Source organism: Saccopteryx leptura, chromosome 3, assembly GCF_036850995.1.
Source record: "Saccopteryx leptura isolate mSacLep1 chromosome 3, mSacLep1_pri_phased_curated, whole genome shotgun sequence".
NCBI lineage: Eukaryota > Metazoa > Chordata > Mammalia > Chiroptera > Emballonuridae > Saccopteryx > Saccopteryx leptura.
Genome location: NC_089505.1, coordinates 208,687,550 through 208,705,052, shown reverse-complemented (window position 1 = coordinate 208,705,052; position 17,503 = coordinate 208,687,550). Strand labels below are relative to the sequence as shown.

General features: G+C 44.8%; 1 protein-coding gene across 7 annotated transcripts in view; it reads left to right on the top strand.

The window, feature by feature from the left end:
* PDE4DIP (phosphodiesterase 4D interacting protein) overlaps positions 1-17,503 on the top strand; it is a 205,517-nt gene that overhangs the window by 160,767 nt on the left and 27,247 nt on the right. For all 7 annotated transcript variants that reach the window (XM_066377295.1, XM_066377294.1, XM_066377293.1 and 4 more), the window contains 7 exons: positions 5,188-5,420; positions 9,731-10,166; positions 10,975-11,167; positions 12,021-12,137; positions 12,761-13,289; positions 14,771-15,006; positions 16,582-16,633. In XM_066377295.1, the coding sequence (XP_066233392.1) occupies positions 5,188-5,420; positions 9,731-10,166; positions 10,975-11,167; positions 12,021-12,137; positions 12,761-13,289; positions 14,771-15,006; positions 16,582-16,633 (1,796 nt within the window). The remainder of the gene's footprint in view (positions 1-5,187; positions 5,421-9,730; positions 10,167-10,974; positions 11,168-12,020; positions 12,138-12,760; positions 13,290-14,770; positions 15,007-16,581; positions 16,634-17,503) is intronic.

Sequence of the window (17,503 nt, the reverse complement as noted above, 5' to 3'; positions counted from 1 at the left end):
TTGGCACAGTCTTTGGCTCTTGAAGACTAATTCTTGACCTTCTATCAAGATCCTTTCTTTATTGCTATAGATATACCTGATCCTTTCTTTTCCCTTAGTTTTTGCATGAGCTCTATTTATTCTTTTGCTTGAACAACTTCTTCTGAGTCCTCCTTCCTGATGCTTGTAACTTTGATTATGTACATGCAGCCCCTCTGGACAGGTCTCTGCCTCCCACTTCCTGATTTCATAGAGGATTCTGGGTGAGTGAGAGGAATCTTCAGGATACTAAATGCCCCTCATAAGACAGAGCTAGATTAGGATGTCAGCAGGTCTCTGATGTTTATTGCTGCTGTGGGTCAGGATTAACTTCAGCATAAATAGACTGGAGACACAGATATGAAGAGAGCCAGATTCTGATTGACACATCCTCCACTCTAATTCTCAGTTGGAGGCAAACTGGTTAGTAAAGTGACTTCTTCCTTAATCTTCTTTCCAATAGCCTCATGCAGAGAAAATCACCAGAGCACATTTTGAGGTCAGTTCAACCCTGAAGCCAACCTTTCCATTGGGGCATTTGTATTTCCCTTGCAGTGTCTTCCGTATTAGTAGGCATGGGAGATAATAAATTATGGGTTAGAAAAATCTTTGGATTGGGGCTTGACTCATGATAGACAAAGTATATACCTATTGGATGAAGAATATCTTGGATAAACACCATTTTGCTTTTCATCACCTTGTCTTGAAACTCTGATCTTCCGTTTTGGGTAAGAGGCGTGTGTAACCATTTTAAATTTACTTCAGCTTTTCTGGAGCTTGAGGGTGTGACTCTTCTGCTACCAGTTAAATAAAGCTTGTTTTGCCATAACTTGTTTTGTGTCCAGATTCTCAACAATGTGTTGCTTGCTTCCAGGGAAATGGCCCCTTAAGATTAGTCTCTGAGCTTCTTCTAGTTGTGTCTTTAGAAGGTTGACTTTATTCTTGACACAAAGCTCCCTTCCTACCTCAAACATACACACAACTGCCCTAACAAACACATCCCACTTTTGGCCAAGAACCACCTTTTGGCCAAAGCAAGTTGCTTTATCCTTATATTTGAACTCACCTGCCTCAGGAAGTCTCAGGTTTGGCCATGATGGTGATTTCCATTCTCAATCAGATGTAAGCTCTGTAATAAATACCTAGACCTAGGAAATTCCTGTGAAAGAAACCAGAGTAATCAATTATTGTGGGGGTTTTTTTTACTTGTACTTTTGCAATGGAGAAAAGTTAATCAAGAATCAAGATTCAAATCAAAGAAGAGAAACACCAGTAGACTGGTGTGATGAACTTGAGAAGAGAGTATTGTTTATGCCCTCAGGGCTGTCCGAGAACTGATTTACAGTGTGAGAGATGTGAAGCAACAGGGTAAAAACAAAACAAGAGATCTAGTCATATAAGAGATCAGAGCTACATGTAGACCTCTATGGGGGCAAATGGAAACCCAGCACACAGAACAGCTGAATTATACCATGGAAGCTGTAGAACAGATGAATTAGGGAATGTGAAAAAAAGGAAAAAAAAAAAACTATACCATATATAATTAACAACAAATCTAAAGGATTTATACTACATACTAGCACACATACTTGGGGTTATATTTGAAAGAGAAAAAGAAATACTAGCTTTCATGCATTTGCATTTTTTTCAAGTGAGAGGAGGGGAGATAGTAAGATAGACTCCTGCAAGTGCCCCTACTGGGATCCACCTGGCAAACCCTGTCTGAGGCCAATGCTCAAACCAACTGAGCTATTTTTAGCACCTGAGGCTGATGTGCTCAGACTAACCAAGCTATTCTAAGTGCTCAGGGCCTATGCTCAAATCGATCAAGCCACTGGCTGTGGGAGGGAAAGAGGGAAAGAAGGGAGAGAGAGAGGGGAAAAGAAGCAGATGGTTGCTGGTCACTTCTCTTGTATGCCTTGACCAGGAATCAAACCCAGGATGTCCATATGCCAGGCTGATGCTCTTTCCACTGTGCAAACCAGCCACGGCCCTCATGCATTTGTATTTAAAATTTAAAGACAAGTTAGAAAAATTAAGTTCTCTTTGCCATGGAAATATAAAAACCAAATTAGCCTGGGAACAAATCAGTTCAGTGTTTTCATATTTTAAAATAGGAAATTAGACCACATTGACCTTATGGTCCCTTTTAGTGTTAACATTCCATGGGTCTTAATTTTTTATTTAAAGAAAGTAGATATATTTAAATCAATAGAAAAAGGTATGCATACAAAAGACACATTAAAAATAGGTGGGTCCTGACCAGGCAATGGGGTGGTGGATAGAGCGTTGAACTGGGATGCGGAGAACCCAGGTTTGAAACCCATAGGTTGCTGGCTTGAGCACAGGCTCATCCTGCTTGAGTGTGGGCTTACCAGCTTGAGTGCAGGGTCGCTGGCTTGAGCGTAGGATTGTAGACGTGACCCCACGGTTGCTGGCTTGATTGAGCCCAAAGGTTGCTGGCTTGAGCCCAAGGTTGCTGGCTTGAGCAAGGGGTCATTCTCTCTGCTGTAGCCCCCGGTCAAGGCACATATGATAAACCAATCAACGAACAGCTAAGGAGACTAAGGAGCCGCAATGAAGAATTGATGTTTCTCATCTCTCTTCCTTCCTGTATGTATGTATGTATTTATCTATCTCTTTGTCTCTCTCTCTGTCTCTGTCACACACACACACACACAAAAATAAAGAAATAAAAATAGGTGGGTATTGTTAGATATTTTTAAGCAGAAGGAACCCTTAAGGTTTAGAAAAGAACAAATGTTGTGCCCATATTCAAAGCTAATGGCAATGTTAGTTGCAAAGAGATTACATAGAAAGATATCATATAGTTTAAATGAGGGCTGAGGTCATAAACTTTCAAAAGTGGTTATATCCAGTCCCTCTTCCTTTATTTTGTCTCAGATGCTTTGTGGCAGATGCAGGGGTGGCCACCAGTCTAAGCCAGCTTGATCGCCGAGGCATGGAGACAGATCTCAGGTTCACAGTCCCAGGTGGGGTTGGATGCCTAGGAAATTCAGTTGTGTTCACTCATCTCTTTCATCTTTGACATGGATAAGCATCTCTTTACAACCCCAACTTCTATGTTACTAACTGCCATTGCACATGTATGCCATGATCAGCACTACTACATACATGCCTGTAGCCTAAATCTTACATGCTCTGTTAAAAAGTCACAAAGATCAATAGCTTTGTGCCAAGCCAAGCAGCTCTATCAATAATTGACCCATTTACCTTCCTCTGGTCACTGTTCTATTCAACATATTGTGACTTTAATAAAGGAATAAAGCACTTAATTATTTCTACAACATGTACCTAATCAAGTGGCCACTACGTGACTTACAGAGATGCACATAAATAGCTTGATGACTTTGATAATTGGGAAGTGATTTTGTATAGTCAGAATGAATGTATAAGTGACAAGTACAAGACATAGTACACTGCTTATGAAAATTAGGGGATATTTCAAAATGAATATGAAGCGATAAAAAACATTTGAAAAAAAACATTACAGGGAACAAAATTAAAAAAAGAATCATTTGATTTTTTAAAAATTAAACATCAGAAGGGCAAATGAAAAGTCAAAGAAAGTTGTTCAATTATACAAATGAGATGCAAAACCAACTTTTATTTCATCGGTGAAAATGCACTATACAAAAGACTGGAAGTATTGGAGTGTCTGCACATTCCTTGATCCCCTAATTTTTGTGAGCAGTATATTTCTAGAGATAAAAGATGACAAACAGCGTGACCCAGAAATAGCTGTGGGGAGAGGTGGGGAAGTGGGAGGTCAAGGTTGACCTGACGTTAGGTAAAACCCTTCAAAATGTTGCTACTGAGAGGAAAAAGTCACATGACATTGACATAAAGATTAATATTGGACAGATGGGCAAATTCTTTTGCTAAAATAGTCATGCACTAAGTTGATTATATAACTTGGGTTTGGGTTTCTACACTTTTAAAAGCTTGGGAAAAACTGGAGAGGAGCGCAAGGTACATAAGAAAGTCTAAAAGTGAAGAATTCTCATTTGAGGGAAACACCATACGATCTGCTTTAGTTGAAACACTGATCAGTAACATCAAGAATATCCTTGCCTGACCAGCGGTGACGCAGTGGATAGAGCATTGGACTGGGACGCAGAGAACCCAGGCTCAAAACCCTGAGGTCGCCAGCTTGAGTGTGAGCTCATCTGGTCTGAGCAAGGCTCACCAGCTTGAGTCCAAAGTCGCTGGCTTGAGCAAAGGGTCACTTGATCTGCTGTAGCCCCCTCCCCCTCCGGTAAAGGCACATATGAGAAATCAATCAATGAACAACTAAGGTACGGCAATGAAGAATTGATGCTTCTCATCTCTCTCTCTTTCCCTTCCTGTCTGTCTGTCCCTATCTGTTCCTTTCTCTCTGTCTCTGTCAAAAAAAAAAAAAAAAAAAAAGAGTATCCTTGTTGGGAAGTTCTTTCTGCCTTGTTCTATTCTCACACTTAGATGTATAGAGGGAGTTTGGCTGGCAGATTATCCAGCAAGTGAAGTTGTCCACGGGCAGGTGGCCCCACTTGAGCATCTCAGCAATTGTGGGGTGTGATTCTCCTGCTGCCTGCTGGGAGATAGAGCTTGCTTGTCTTAATTGGGGCTTCGCCTGCATTCTGATTCTGAGATGTGACCCTGACTGCTGAGTGCCCTGAGTCCTCCCTCTTCACCATCCTTTTTTGAGTCTGAGTGAAAGACGCAGCTTAGGGTTTGAGCTCTGGCATCTGCAGCCCTGATCTTTGCAGTCAAGGACTCAGGTGCCAGGGCTGACAGAGCTTCCTGACTTGTGAGAAGACTCAGGGACGTCTGTCTCCATGGGAAGAGAAGAATCCCAGCCCCCACACGCTCCAGTCCTGTTTAAACGTCATCTGTTTGCATTTGTTTTAAATTCATTATATGCTTGTGACTTTTGCTCACCCACCTCTGGAATCTCCTCTTCCTGCCCATGGCCACGGTTCTCCCTGTTCCCAGGGTGTATCCTCCCCACCCAAACCAGCCTCCAGGGCCCTGGGTCCAGGAAGCCTGACGGGAGCTTGTTTTAGGTCTGCCTGTTTTTGTTCCCATTTAAGGCTGCCTTCGCAATCTGATGTTTCTCTTGGATCCTCTGTAACGACCTGACTTCTTTAAACCATGATTTTCTTTCAGTGCATCAAGGTGGCCTTGGAGAAAAGTCTGGCAGCTATGGAGACCCCAAAGATGTCTCTTCCCCCTCCGTCCCTGACAGCAGGGGAAAGTGACAGGGGTATTCAGGAGGAAATGCTCCACCTGAGAGCTGAGATCCACCAGTATTTAGAGGAGAAGAGGAGAGCTGAGGGGGAACTAAAAGAGCTAAAGGCTCAAATTGAGGAAGCAGGATTCTCCTCTGTGGCCAACATCAGGTAGGACATCCCCCTGGAGACAGGGAGTCTGCTAATTAGAGGCTACCATCACAGAAGGACTGCGATGGACTGCAGTGGGCAGCCGCGGGGCTTCTTAATGCACGTGCCCACTCCATGCATCTATGGTCTACAAATTCTTTAGAGGAAAGTGAATAATAGTGGATAATGGTGATTATCAATACTTACCATTCAAATAAATCTGATCCTAATTCAAAATGATAATGCTTATTATTAGCCAACCATATGACAGTCGTGAGTGGAAATCTAGTTTTGAATTGACTGAAAGAACCAGAACAGTCCATGAGGAGAATACACAGAGGAACTCTCATCTCCACTCAGCTCTCTCTTAGAAGTGTGAGTCCTTGAATCATGGAACAGCAATTTTATTAACTAAGCAGTTAAGCAATTTTATTTATTAAATTAATTAATTCAATAATTTAATTAAGAATTGTTAATTATAAATATGTAATTATTAATAAATAATTAATAATTTATTTATTTAATCAATTGATTTTTTTTTTTTTGTATTTTTCTGAAGTTGGAAACAGGGAGGCAGTCAGACTCCTTCATGCTCCCGACCGGGATCCACCCGACATGCCCACCAGGGGGCGATGCTCTGCCCATCTGGGGCGTTACTCTGTTGCAACCAGAGCTACTCTAGCGCCTGAGGCAGAGGCCATGGAGCCATCCTCAGCACCCGGGCCAACTTTGCTCCAATGGAGCCTTGGCTGCAGGAGGGGAAGAGAGAGACAGAGAGGAAGGAGGGGGGAGAGGTGGAGAAGCAGATGGGCACCTCTCCTGTGTGCTCTGGCCAGGAATCGAACCCGGGACTCCTGCACGCCAGGCCGACACTCTACCACTGAGCCAACCGGCCAGGGCCCAATTGATTTATTAATTAAGCATTTTTATCTTACTAACTTTACAAAAGTGGCAAAGAGCTGATTAATTAGTAGATTGGCCACTCTGTCTTTAATGGCTTTTTTTTTCTTCCAAAAGATGCTTGGGGAACATGTTGATAATAGGGTTAATTCATGTATTCATTCATCCCTGATTACCCATAATCATTGTCTAGAGCTGTCCAGTTGTACAACTTCTCATTCCTGCTCTATTATTTTCCAGCTGATTATGTGCCACTTAAACATCTCTGCACCACAGAATAATATTAGCACCAAACACAACCCTGGCCTCTAGCCTAATGTTCTTGTTTCATAGTCAAGGAAAATTAGGCCTAAAAAGTTCTAGTAACTTGCTTAAGGTTGCATGAAGTCTATGGCTAGACCCCCTAGCTCCCAACATTTGAAATCTATGCCTTTTCTTCTATACTATACTTTGTTATACAATTTTTGAAATATTCTTATGATCATAGTTCTTTTTTGCTTGTTCTTTTACTCTGAATTATCATATTTCTTTCTGTAAATTCTCCTGAAGTTGAAGTATACATTTTACTTAAACTGTTATTCGTACACTTAGTTGAGCTGCCATAGGTTAGAACAGGGTATCTCTCTTTTTTTTTTTTTTACAGTGACAGAGAGAGACAGACAGGAACAGAGAGAGATGAGAAGCATCAATCATCAGTTTTTTGTTGTGACACCTTAGTTGTTCATTGATTGCTCTCTCATATGTGCCTTGACCGTGGGCCTTCAGCAGACCGAGTAACCCCTTGCTTGAGGTGAGCCTTGCTCAAACCAGATGAGCCCGCACTCAAGCTGGCGACCTCGGGTCTCAAACCTGGGTCCACCGCATCCCAGTCCGACACTCTATCCACTGCGCCACCACCTGGTCAGGCAGGGGTATCTCTTTTGATCCTACAGTTGAACCTACAATCAAACCATATGTACATATTTTTGTGGATATTATCTTTTTTCCCCCAGAGTTACTGACCTGGAACTGATTTGTTTAACTCTCCATCCAACCCTAAGATTCACTGGAATTATAGAAAATAGAATTTATGCAATGCATAGCCTGTCTCTTGAGAAGATTTTGTTGAGCTTTGCTTTCATTAGTTTGTATTGTGAACATAATAGGGATTCCCCCAAAGCATAAAGTTTTATTATTAGATATTCTCTTCTGTACTACACATGTGCCTCTTTCTCTCCTTCTGACATCGCAGTTTTGGTAAAATATCAGCCCCCTTTTTCTCTATTGAAGAAACTGTTTCGGCCCTGGCCGGTTGGCTCAGTGGTAGAGCATCGGCCTGGTGTGCAGAAGTCCCGGGTTCGATTCCCGGCCAGGGAACACAGGAGAAGCGCCCATCTGCTTCTCCACCCCTCCCCCTCTCCTTCCTCTCTGTCTCTCTCTTCCCCTCCCGCAGCCAAGGCTCCATTGGAGCAAAGATGGCCCGGGCACTGGGGATGGCTACTTGGCCTCTGCCCCAGGCGCTAGAGTGGCTCTGGTCGCAACAGAGCGATGCCCCGGAGGGGGCAGAGCATCGCCCCCTGGTGGGCAGAGCGTCGCCCCCTGGTGGGCGTGCTGGAAGGATCCCGGTCGGGCGCATGTGGGAGTCTGTCTGATTGTCTCTCCCTATTTCCAGCTTCAAAAAAATACAAAAAAAAAAAAAAAAAGAAACTGTTTCATAGATTGTCCAAAGTAGTTTCTTCCTTAATTCATATTAGACAAGCTCTGCTCTTGATTCCAAGACTTCAAGATTCTGAGAAATTCAATGTGGGTGCACCGCCAGCTGCCAATGCTTCAAGTTGTGAAGTACTCACTTCCTTTGACTGTTCTAGTCAGCAGTTCTCATGCTTAAGCCCGACTATGGTGGCACAGTGGACAGAGCATCAGCCTAGGATGCTGTGCTTGCTCCCAGGTTTGAAACCCTGAGGTCGCCAGCTTGAGTGCAGGCTCACCAGCTAGAGCGCAGAGTTGCCGACTTGAGTATGGGATCATCAACATGATCCCATGGTTGGCTTGAAGCCCAAGGTCACTGGCTTGAGCAAGGGGTCACTGGCTCAGCTGGAGCCCCCAGTCAAGGCACATATGAGAAAGCAATCAATGAATAACTAAAGTGCCACTACTACAATGCCTCTCATCATTCTCCCTTTCTGTCTCTGTCTCTCTTACCTTAAAAAACAACAGCAACAAAAAACAGCACCTGTGGAACTTAAGTAACAATGTAGATTCACAGGCCTTATAGATTCTGAAGTTAGTGTTCCTCAGGTCTGCAGCTCGTACAGTAGAAGTCAGTGGCTTCTCCATTGCTGACCTGAGCTAACCACACACATGTGATTTCATTTAAGCATCCAATAACTCCACTGGGTAAACATTGTAATCTTTATTTCGTGTAAAAGGGGACCGAGACTCAGAGAGGTTAGGTGAATTGCCAATTTAAGTGAATTGCCTTGTTAAAGGCATGATTTTTTTTTTTTTATTACTTCCACCAGTCCCACTAAAGGGTTTGGTGGGAGGAAAAGGGGGGTCTAGATGTCTTGGTGAAAATTATTTGTTGAGTCCATTTTATTTTTTCAACAAATATGAATGTTTAATGTGGAGGCCCTGGGGGTATGGGCTGAGCAGAACAGACAGTCCTTACTCTTAGGAAAGTGATCTCTTATTATAGGAGGACATAAAGCAAATACTTATATAAGTTTGCTTTTTTTTTTTTTTTTTTTTTTAATGTTTCCATTGATTGAGAGAAACAGGAAGGGAAAGAGAGAAAGAGAGAAGCATCAACTCATTGTTCTATTTAGTTCCATTTAGTTGTGCACTCATTAGTGGCTTCTTGTATGTGCTCTGACTGGGGAGATAAACCACAACCTTGGTACACCAGGATTGATGCTTGATCCACTGAGCATTCTGGCCAGGGCGTACGTAAGTATGTTTGATTGAAATTCTGATTGTATTATTTATTTCTTCTGTGTTCCTAGGTGCCAATTTCTTATCCAATAGTTGAAAACTGACTGATGATAATTAATAGAACTGTGGAATCCATGATAATCAGTTTGTCATGGATAATAAGGCAGGTCTTAATTTTTTTCTCAACAGTGTAAGTATCCTTGTTTATTACAGGGGCCACTGAAAGTTAGAGCATGAAGCTATGTGGCCCAAGTAAAGACAACAAAACCGGTGCCTTAAGTCCAAGATTTGTAGTGATGGTGCTGCCACCAAATATCTGTGGGAGTGTGGGCAAGTTTCTTACTCTCCCTGGGCCCTAGTTTTCTTGTCTATAAGACAAGAGCATAATTTCAGGTCTCTGAGGTTGCTTCCTGCTCTGGGGTGTCTCTGAGTCTGTGATGGACTGACATGTAGGAAAGGGAGTTTAGGAACTGAGGCCAAGGCCAGACCTGGCCCCTGATGATGTATATTTCCTGCAGGAACACCATGCTGAGCCTTTACCTTGAGAATGCAGAGCTGAAAGAGCAGATGGGAGAAGCCATGTCTGATGGATGGGAGATGGAGGAGGACAAGGAGAAGGGCGAGGCAATGGGGGAAACTGTGGTGGCCAAAGGGGGTCTGAGTGAGAAGAGCCTTCAGGCTGAGTTCAGAAAGCTCCAGGGAAAACTGAAGAATGCCCACAACATCATCAACTTCCTCAAAGAGCAGCTGGTGCTGAGCAGCAAGGAAGGGAATAGTAAGCTTAGTCCAGAGCTCCTTGTGCACCTGGCCAGGGAGATCGACAGGATGAACACAGAGCTGGACCATTCTCCTGGGGAGCACCACGGCCAAGAAGAAGAGCTAGTGAGCATTAGGCCTCGCCCCAGACCCCAGAGCCTTGACCTTGGGGCTGCCCTCACAGTGGATGCACACCGAGTAAGTGTGGGAATGAAAGTTCTTTCGACAAGGGTGGAGAGGTCAGTTTCTACTTTGAGCAGTCTGCCTTGTGGGTCAGGAGGTACTGAAGGGAGGACTCCTTGGCACCACAAACAGTGGTCACACTATTCCTCACATATTCAGCCTTTAGAATGGCTTTTACTACATTTCAGAAATAGTTCTCAAGCAGTTAATGTTCTGTAAATATATCTTGAGTGCTTACTTTTCTAGCAACACACTAGGTAGGCAACAAGAAGACCCAGCCTGTGTCCTCAGGCAGCCAGTGTAGAGGGAGTTGGCACCACGCCAGGTCACTTCAGCAGCATGCCCTGTAGGGATGCGGGGGCTCTCAGGCAGCCAACAGTGGTGTGTAATGATATCTATTCCTTATCACTGCCATTGTCATCAAGCTCATCACAGGCGCGGTTCCTGGGTCTCAGAGGGGTTATCAGGGTCCTTTTTAAGGGGAGGGTTAGAGAGGACAGTGGGGCAGGGATGTGGAAAGAGATGAGTGGAGATTCCTATCCCTTCTCTTCCCAAACATTGAGCAAACATTCCCTGAGAGCCCTCCGCAGACTCGATTGGCACTGTGCTGTGTGCCATCGATACAGAGATGAATGAAACACCATCCAGCGCTCCAGGTGCTCTACCTGGAAAGCAAGTCACTGCCAAATGACATGAGCAGTGCTGTGACAGACACGTGCATCAAGTCCACAGGGCTCAGAAGGGGAAGTGGCCGTCACTGCCTGGGGGATGGCCTCAGACTGTCTTGGTCCCTTCACTTCCCTGTGCCGGCCCCCTTCCACAGCTGGACAGCCAACCCCAGGCCCGCAGCCCTGGGATTCAGTCAGAATTCAGCCTCCCGGGACCCATCAAGCAGCTGCGCTCCCAGCTGGCACAATGCAAGCAGCGCTATCAAGATCTCCAGGAGAAGCTGCTGATCTCGGAAGCCACTGTGTTTTCCCAGGCCAACCAGCTGGAGAAGTACAGAGTCATATTCAGTAAGTCTGTCTCCTCCCTGGGAAGCTACGTGCTTTGCAGAAAAGCTTCACTTTTCTTCCTGGCCTCAAAATGCACTTGATCCTGGATCCAGCACAGTGCTGGATGGGGGAAAGGGATATTTCTCTTTGACTTGTGAACAGCAGAGAGGAACGGAGGGATGAAGGAGTGTGCAGTGAGTGTATGGGGGAAAGTGGCTTATGCCTGGGGTTTCTAATGTCTGCTGTCTTCAGTAAATTGCCTTACCTCACTCACCATGTATTAATTGTCTCTCTTTTGCTCCTGTTTGCACCACATCAGATTCTACAAAACTATGTCAATCATTGTTGGTCTAGAATCGGTGCTTCCCAATAGAACTCTCTGAGGTGATGGAAGTGTTCTGTCTCTATCACATGGGGTTATTGAAGTGTGGCTAGTTTAAATCGGGAATTTTAAGTTTTATTTAACTGTAATTAATTTAATATAAAATCATCACAAGTGGCTAGGAGCTACCTTATTGGACAGTGCAGATCTGGATGACTTGGGATTCTAAATTACGTAGTTGAGCTCCATGATACGGGACTTGCTAGCTTCACTGGAGCCTCTAGAGATGAGGGGAGGCAATGCATGACTAAAGAAGCCTGGTCCCAACTAAGTTTAGGTTATCTGTAGGTGAGATCATCAGCGGCAAACACAGGCTCACCCTGGCAGAGGAAGTCCTGCTGCCTGGAGAGGGCGGGCACTCTACCACATGAGTCCAAAGAAGCATCTTTGTCCCACCCTGGATCTGACATCCTGTCCCCAAGGGCCAGTGGATGTGCCAGAGTCTGTGAGAAGCTCAGACACTCTACAGCACCCTCTGTCTCTCCCGAGCAGGTGAACCCCTGGTGAAGCAGGACAGCAAGCAGGTCCAGGTGGGCCTCCAGGACCTGGGCTACGAGACCTGTGGTCGCAGTGAGAATGAGGCTGAGCGGGAGGAGAACACCAGCCCTGGTATGATTACACGTGCAGGCTGTCTTCCCTCCCCACGTTCAGCTTTCACGTCTGGGTGCTACTCGCCCATCCCACACCTAATGAGGCGGAGGGGTGAAGGACTGTTGTAGACTGAAGGGGACACAGGACCAGAGAGGGACAGGAAATTCAAAGGAAAACTTGCCCAAGATGAGGATGAGTGTGAGTTTGAATTTCTATAGCATTCTATTATTAAAGCAAACACTATTCTATCCAACTGATTTTTATAGAAAAAAAATTACCAACGCTTACTTATTAATTAAAAGAGCAAATAAGCTTTTGGGAATATACAAACCATAAGTTAACAAATTGTTTCTCTATTATAAAAGAACTTTGACTGTAGGGATGCCCACCAAATTGAAATTAAGAAGAGGGTAAAAATGCTCAGTGACACAGAGGGTGGCCACACCTGATTTGCAGGGCAGTTATGAGGATAAGGAAGCCTGTATTCGAGCGCTACTCCAGTGCCAGGGCTGAAGAAAGTCTTGCTTTAAGTGTTTCTCTTGTAATTACTGTCCTTATTACCAAACCTGCCTCTGCTGGAAGGCAGAGGTTACGGCAGCATGCCCAGCTTTATTTAGGAAGATGTCTTTGTCTTTTCTCAGAGTGCGAGGAGCACAGCAGCCCCAGGGGGACAGTTTTCATGGAGGGGTTGTGCTCTCAGCAGGAGTGCCTGGACTCGACAGGGGCTAGCCCCCTTGGGAAGAAGCCCTTGGAAAGCCAGCTGGGGAAGCAGGAGGTGTTCCAGGCATATGGAAAATCAGAAGACATCTCTGTCCTCCATAAGAACATCAAAGACCTAAAGGACCAGCTGCAGACTGCCAACAAGATCATTCAAAACCTCAAGAGCCGGGTCCGGTCTCTCTCGGTCACAAGTGATTACTCATCTAGTTTGGAGAGGCCCCGCAAGCTAAAGGCTGTTAGCACCCTCGAGGGGTCATCACCTCATAGTGTCACCGACGAGGATGAGGGGTGGCTGTCTGATGGCACTGGAACTTTCTATCCCCCAGGGCTTCAGGCTAAAAAGGATCTGGAAAGTCTGATCCAAAGAGTGTCCCAGCTGGAGGCCCAGCTCCCAAAAACTGGACTGGAAGGGAAGCTGACTGAGGAGCTGAGGTCCGCCTCATGGCCTGGGTAAGGCGTGCATTCTTTGGACCCTTAATAGACTGATGATGTTTGAGTTTGTGCTTGAAGCAGGGTAGCAAGGCAGCTGAAAGTGAAAACCCATTGGGGCATTTATTTCGGTGGTCGACCTAGGTCTGCAGAAAGGGCAGGGGGCAGCCAGCAGGGCATTGGATGGGTGGCCCCATCTGGGAGAGACAGGTCTCTGGGATTGCCTCCTAGAAATATAGTAGGAAAGTAACAGTAGCCACAGTAGTTAGACTGCCTGGGTTTGAGTCCTGGCTCTGGCACTTAAAAGCTGCATAACTTATTTAGTCTTTCTGAGCCTATTTTTTACATATTAAGTGAGGGTAGTAAAAGAACTTATCTCAAAGAGTGGCTATTAGGTTTAAATGAGTTAATACAAATACTTATAATAATGCCTAGCACACATTAAGCTCTCAATACCCTTTGCCATTGTCATCATTGTTCTTTATATTTTATGTTTAGAAACACTGGGTAGACATCCATCTCAGTGTCCATCCCAGTTATCTGTGCTGAGTAACAAATCACCCTGAAACATAAACAGTGATTTGTGTGGTCTGACTGGGCTCAGCTGAGTGGCTCTCGCGTGTGGGGGTGTCTCTCACGTGGCTGGAGTCATCTAGAAGGTCTGGCTGGCTGGACACAGTGTCCTCGTTGATGTGCCTGGTGACTGTGCTCCTTCGCTTCTCTTTTTCTCCATGTGGCTTTTTTTCCAGGGCCTCTCCTGGCTTGGGCTTCTCTTAGGATCGTGGTCTCAGGGTGGTTTTATTCCTGTGTGGCAGCTGACTTCCAAGAGACAGAAAGTAGGATTTGCCAGGCCAGTTAAGGGCTTCTCTGCACTTGGCACTGTCACTTCCGCTCTATTATTTTGGTCAAAGTGGGTCACAGAGCCCAGTCAGATTCAAGGGGATGGAGAGTAGCCTCTACCTGCTGATGGAAGATCAGCCAGGCCTCACTGCACAAGAGCAAAGTAACAGGAGCTTGTGTGATGGACACCTTTGCAATGCAGTGGACATTATATGGATGGTCTTAGAAACAGAAGATATGAAAGGTCCTGTGCAGACTTAGGATTAAGTGATTCTACTAAATTTATTTCTAGTATTTATTCAGTATATACTCTATAAATACATAGTAAATATATACCTAGTATTTATTATCACTGTGAGTCTATTATCCTGGTGCTGTAAGGGGTGTAAAATATTATGGCTGTCTTTCGCCCACAGAACTTAGGATTCATTTTTGGACATGTGGGTAACATATATGAAGTGATGGAAGAACGGGCATAAATTGTTTGATGCAGTCATTTCTCAGAGCAGGATTTACTGCTAAATACCTCCTGTGGTTTATGTGCCAGAATTCCACTTGGGGGAGATCCTAGAGATGTTCTTACAGAAATCTCCATGGAAGCCCCAATAACTTATCATTCACTCTTTTCCATTCTCACTCTTTCCTCTTCTTCCCTGATCTAGGAAATATGACTCCCTGATCCAGGATCAGGCCCGAGAACTATCCTACTTACGCCAGATAATACGAGAAGGGAGAGGTATCTGTTATCTTCTCACCCAGCACGCAAAAGATACAGTAAAATTTTTTGAGGACCTCCTAAGGAGCAATGACATAGACTACTACCTGGGGCAGAGCTTCCGGGAGCAGCTTGCCCAGGGAAGCCAGCTGACAGACAGGCTCATCAGCAAACTCAGTACCAGTAAGTTGGCCACAGGACTTTGGAATAGACTCAGTTGCTCTCACACACTCTCAGGCCCAGATGGTTGGCACATCTTCATAGCAGCCTTTTAACCCAGCATCTGGCTTCCACTTCATTCCTGGGGCCATTGCAGAGTCAGGCCTGTAAGAGTAAGTAGCGGGTGAAGTACCCAAGAGGAACACACAGGGTTAGAGCGGCCATGATTAGCATGGTAGAAGCATCATCATTCATGTGACCTGTAGGGAAGGAGGCTCATCCATCCAGTGCTAAGGAGAGGGAGGGAGGTGAGATCAGAGGACCTTGCTGTAGTAAAAAGAGCTCTGAACTTCGAACTGCAAGACCCATGCTCTAGCCTGGATGTTGCTATAAACTTGCTCTGGGCAAATGACTTACCTTTTTAAAAAATATATATATATTTATTTATTTATTTCAGAGACAGAGCGAGAGTCAGAGAGAGGGATGGACAGGGACAGGCAGACAGGAACGGAAAGAGATGAGAAGCATCAATCATTAGTTTTTCATTGCGACACCTTAGTTGTTCATTGATTGCTTTCTCATATGTGCCTTGACTGTGGGCCTTCAGCAGACTGAGTAACCCCTTGGGTCCAAGCTGGTGAACTTTGCTCAAACCAGATGAGCCCACGCTCAAGCTGGCGACCTTGGGGGTCTCGAACCTGGGTCCTTCCTCATCCCAGTCCGACGCTCTATCCACTGCGCCACCGCCTGGTCAGGCCAAATGACTTACCTTTTTGGTGTCTGTTTTGTCATTGATTGCATGGAATCATACATGAATGTAATTAAAATATAGTAAAGCATCATGCCCTTTTGGACGTATTTGAGGCATGGTTTATCATAGTATCAGCCTAGGAATGTTGGTTATTATTTTATAAATGTTTATTTATTGATTTTAGAGAGAGAGGAAGGGAGGTCGGGAGGGAGGGAGGGAAGAGGGACAGAGAAAGAGAAACATTGACTTGTTGTTCCACTTATTTATGCATTCACTGGTTGATTCTTGTATGTGCCCTAACCGGTGATTGAACCCGCAACCTTAGTATATCAGGATGATGCTCTAAAGCCAACTGAGCTAGCCAGCCTGGGCAGGAATGTTGGTTATTAGTGGAGCTCTTTGCTTAGAGAGAATTTCCTGAGTACTGCAGGATCAGTCTTTGAGTCGACCACGCCACATCTGGTCGCAGGTGCCGAAGTGGGACAGGGCCTAGTCATCTCAGAGCAAGTCTAGGTTCTGCATGAAAGCCATGAAGGGACACATAGCTGTACACTGGGAGTCAGTGTATGGCATGCTCGGAGGCTGGATTATTCCAGAGGGAAGCTGGGCAAGTGCCCTTTAAACGTTTCCACTTTGATTTAGGGCAGAGGAAGTCATAGTGATCACCAGGTCAACCTGTGGGTCTCTTCTCTAAAGACACAATCTGAGGCCTCCTAGAATAGCTCTTCCATATAGCCTGGGCACACATAGAGTAATCATTATTCTGCATGCAAATAGGCTCCTGTGTTTACAATGTGTGAAGTAGGACCTGTTTAATTTTTTGACTGTTTCTTTTCTTTGGCTTGCAGAGGATCATAAAATTGAGAAAGATCAAGCTGAACTCGAGCCCCTGGCCCTCAGGTAATTCAAGTAGGATCTGGTGGAGGGGTCAGGAGCAAGGCCCAAGGGGTTAAGCATGGCTGTGGCTTCATGAATGGGGGAATGGGGTGCAAATTGCTGATTTTAATCTATTTATTCATGGAACAATTTACTGTTGTTGTATTTATTTATTTATTTATTTATTTATTTATTTATTTATTTATTTACAGGGACAGAGAGAGTCAGAGAGAGGGATAGACAGGGACAGACAGGCAGAAATGGAGAGAGATGAGAAGCATCAATCATCAGTTTTTCATTGCGACACTTTAGTTGTTCATTGATTGCTTTCTCACATGTGCCTTGACCGCGGGCCTTCAGCAGACCAAGTAACCTCTTGCTTGAGCCAGCGACCTTGGGTCCAAGCTGGTGAGCTTTTTGCTCAAGACAGATGAGCCCGCACTCAAGCTGGCAACCTTGGGGTCTCGAACCTGGGTCTTCCGCATCCCAGTCCAATGCTCTATCCACTGCGCCACCGCCTGGTCTGGCATTACTGTTGTTTTTAACCTAATTCTTTACTCTCTTTTGATATAATTCTGTTGATTTCTATTTGCATATTTATTCTCCAGGCTTGGTAACATGGAGTCAGTCTGTTTAAAAGTGAACTAAGCAAGGGTCCTCTCTGCTTCCCTTCTGTGTGTTTCTCTTTTTAAAATTGAATTTATTGGGGTGACATTGGTTCACAAAATCATACAGGTTTCAAGTGTGCAACTCAATAGAACATCACCTGCACACCGTATCATGTTGGCAACATCTCTTTCCCCTTTGTGTTTAAAGACCAGGGTATACTTTTTGCCCAGTTGGCTTACATCGGTTGAGTTGGCAGTTAGTTTATAGCCACCCAATTCCTTTGGG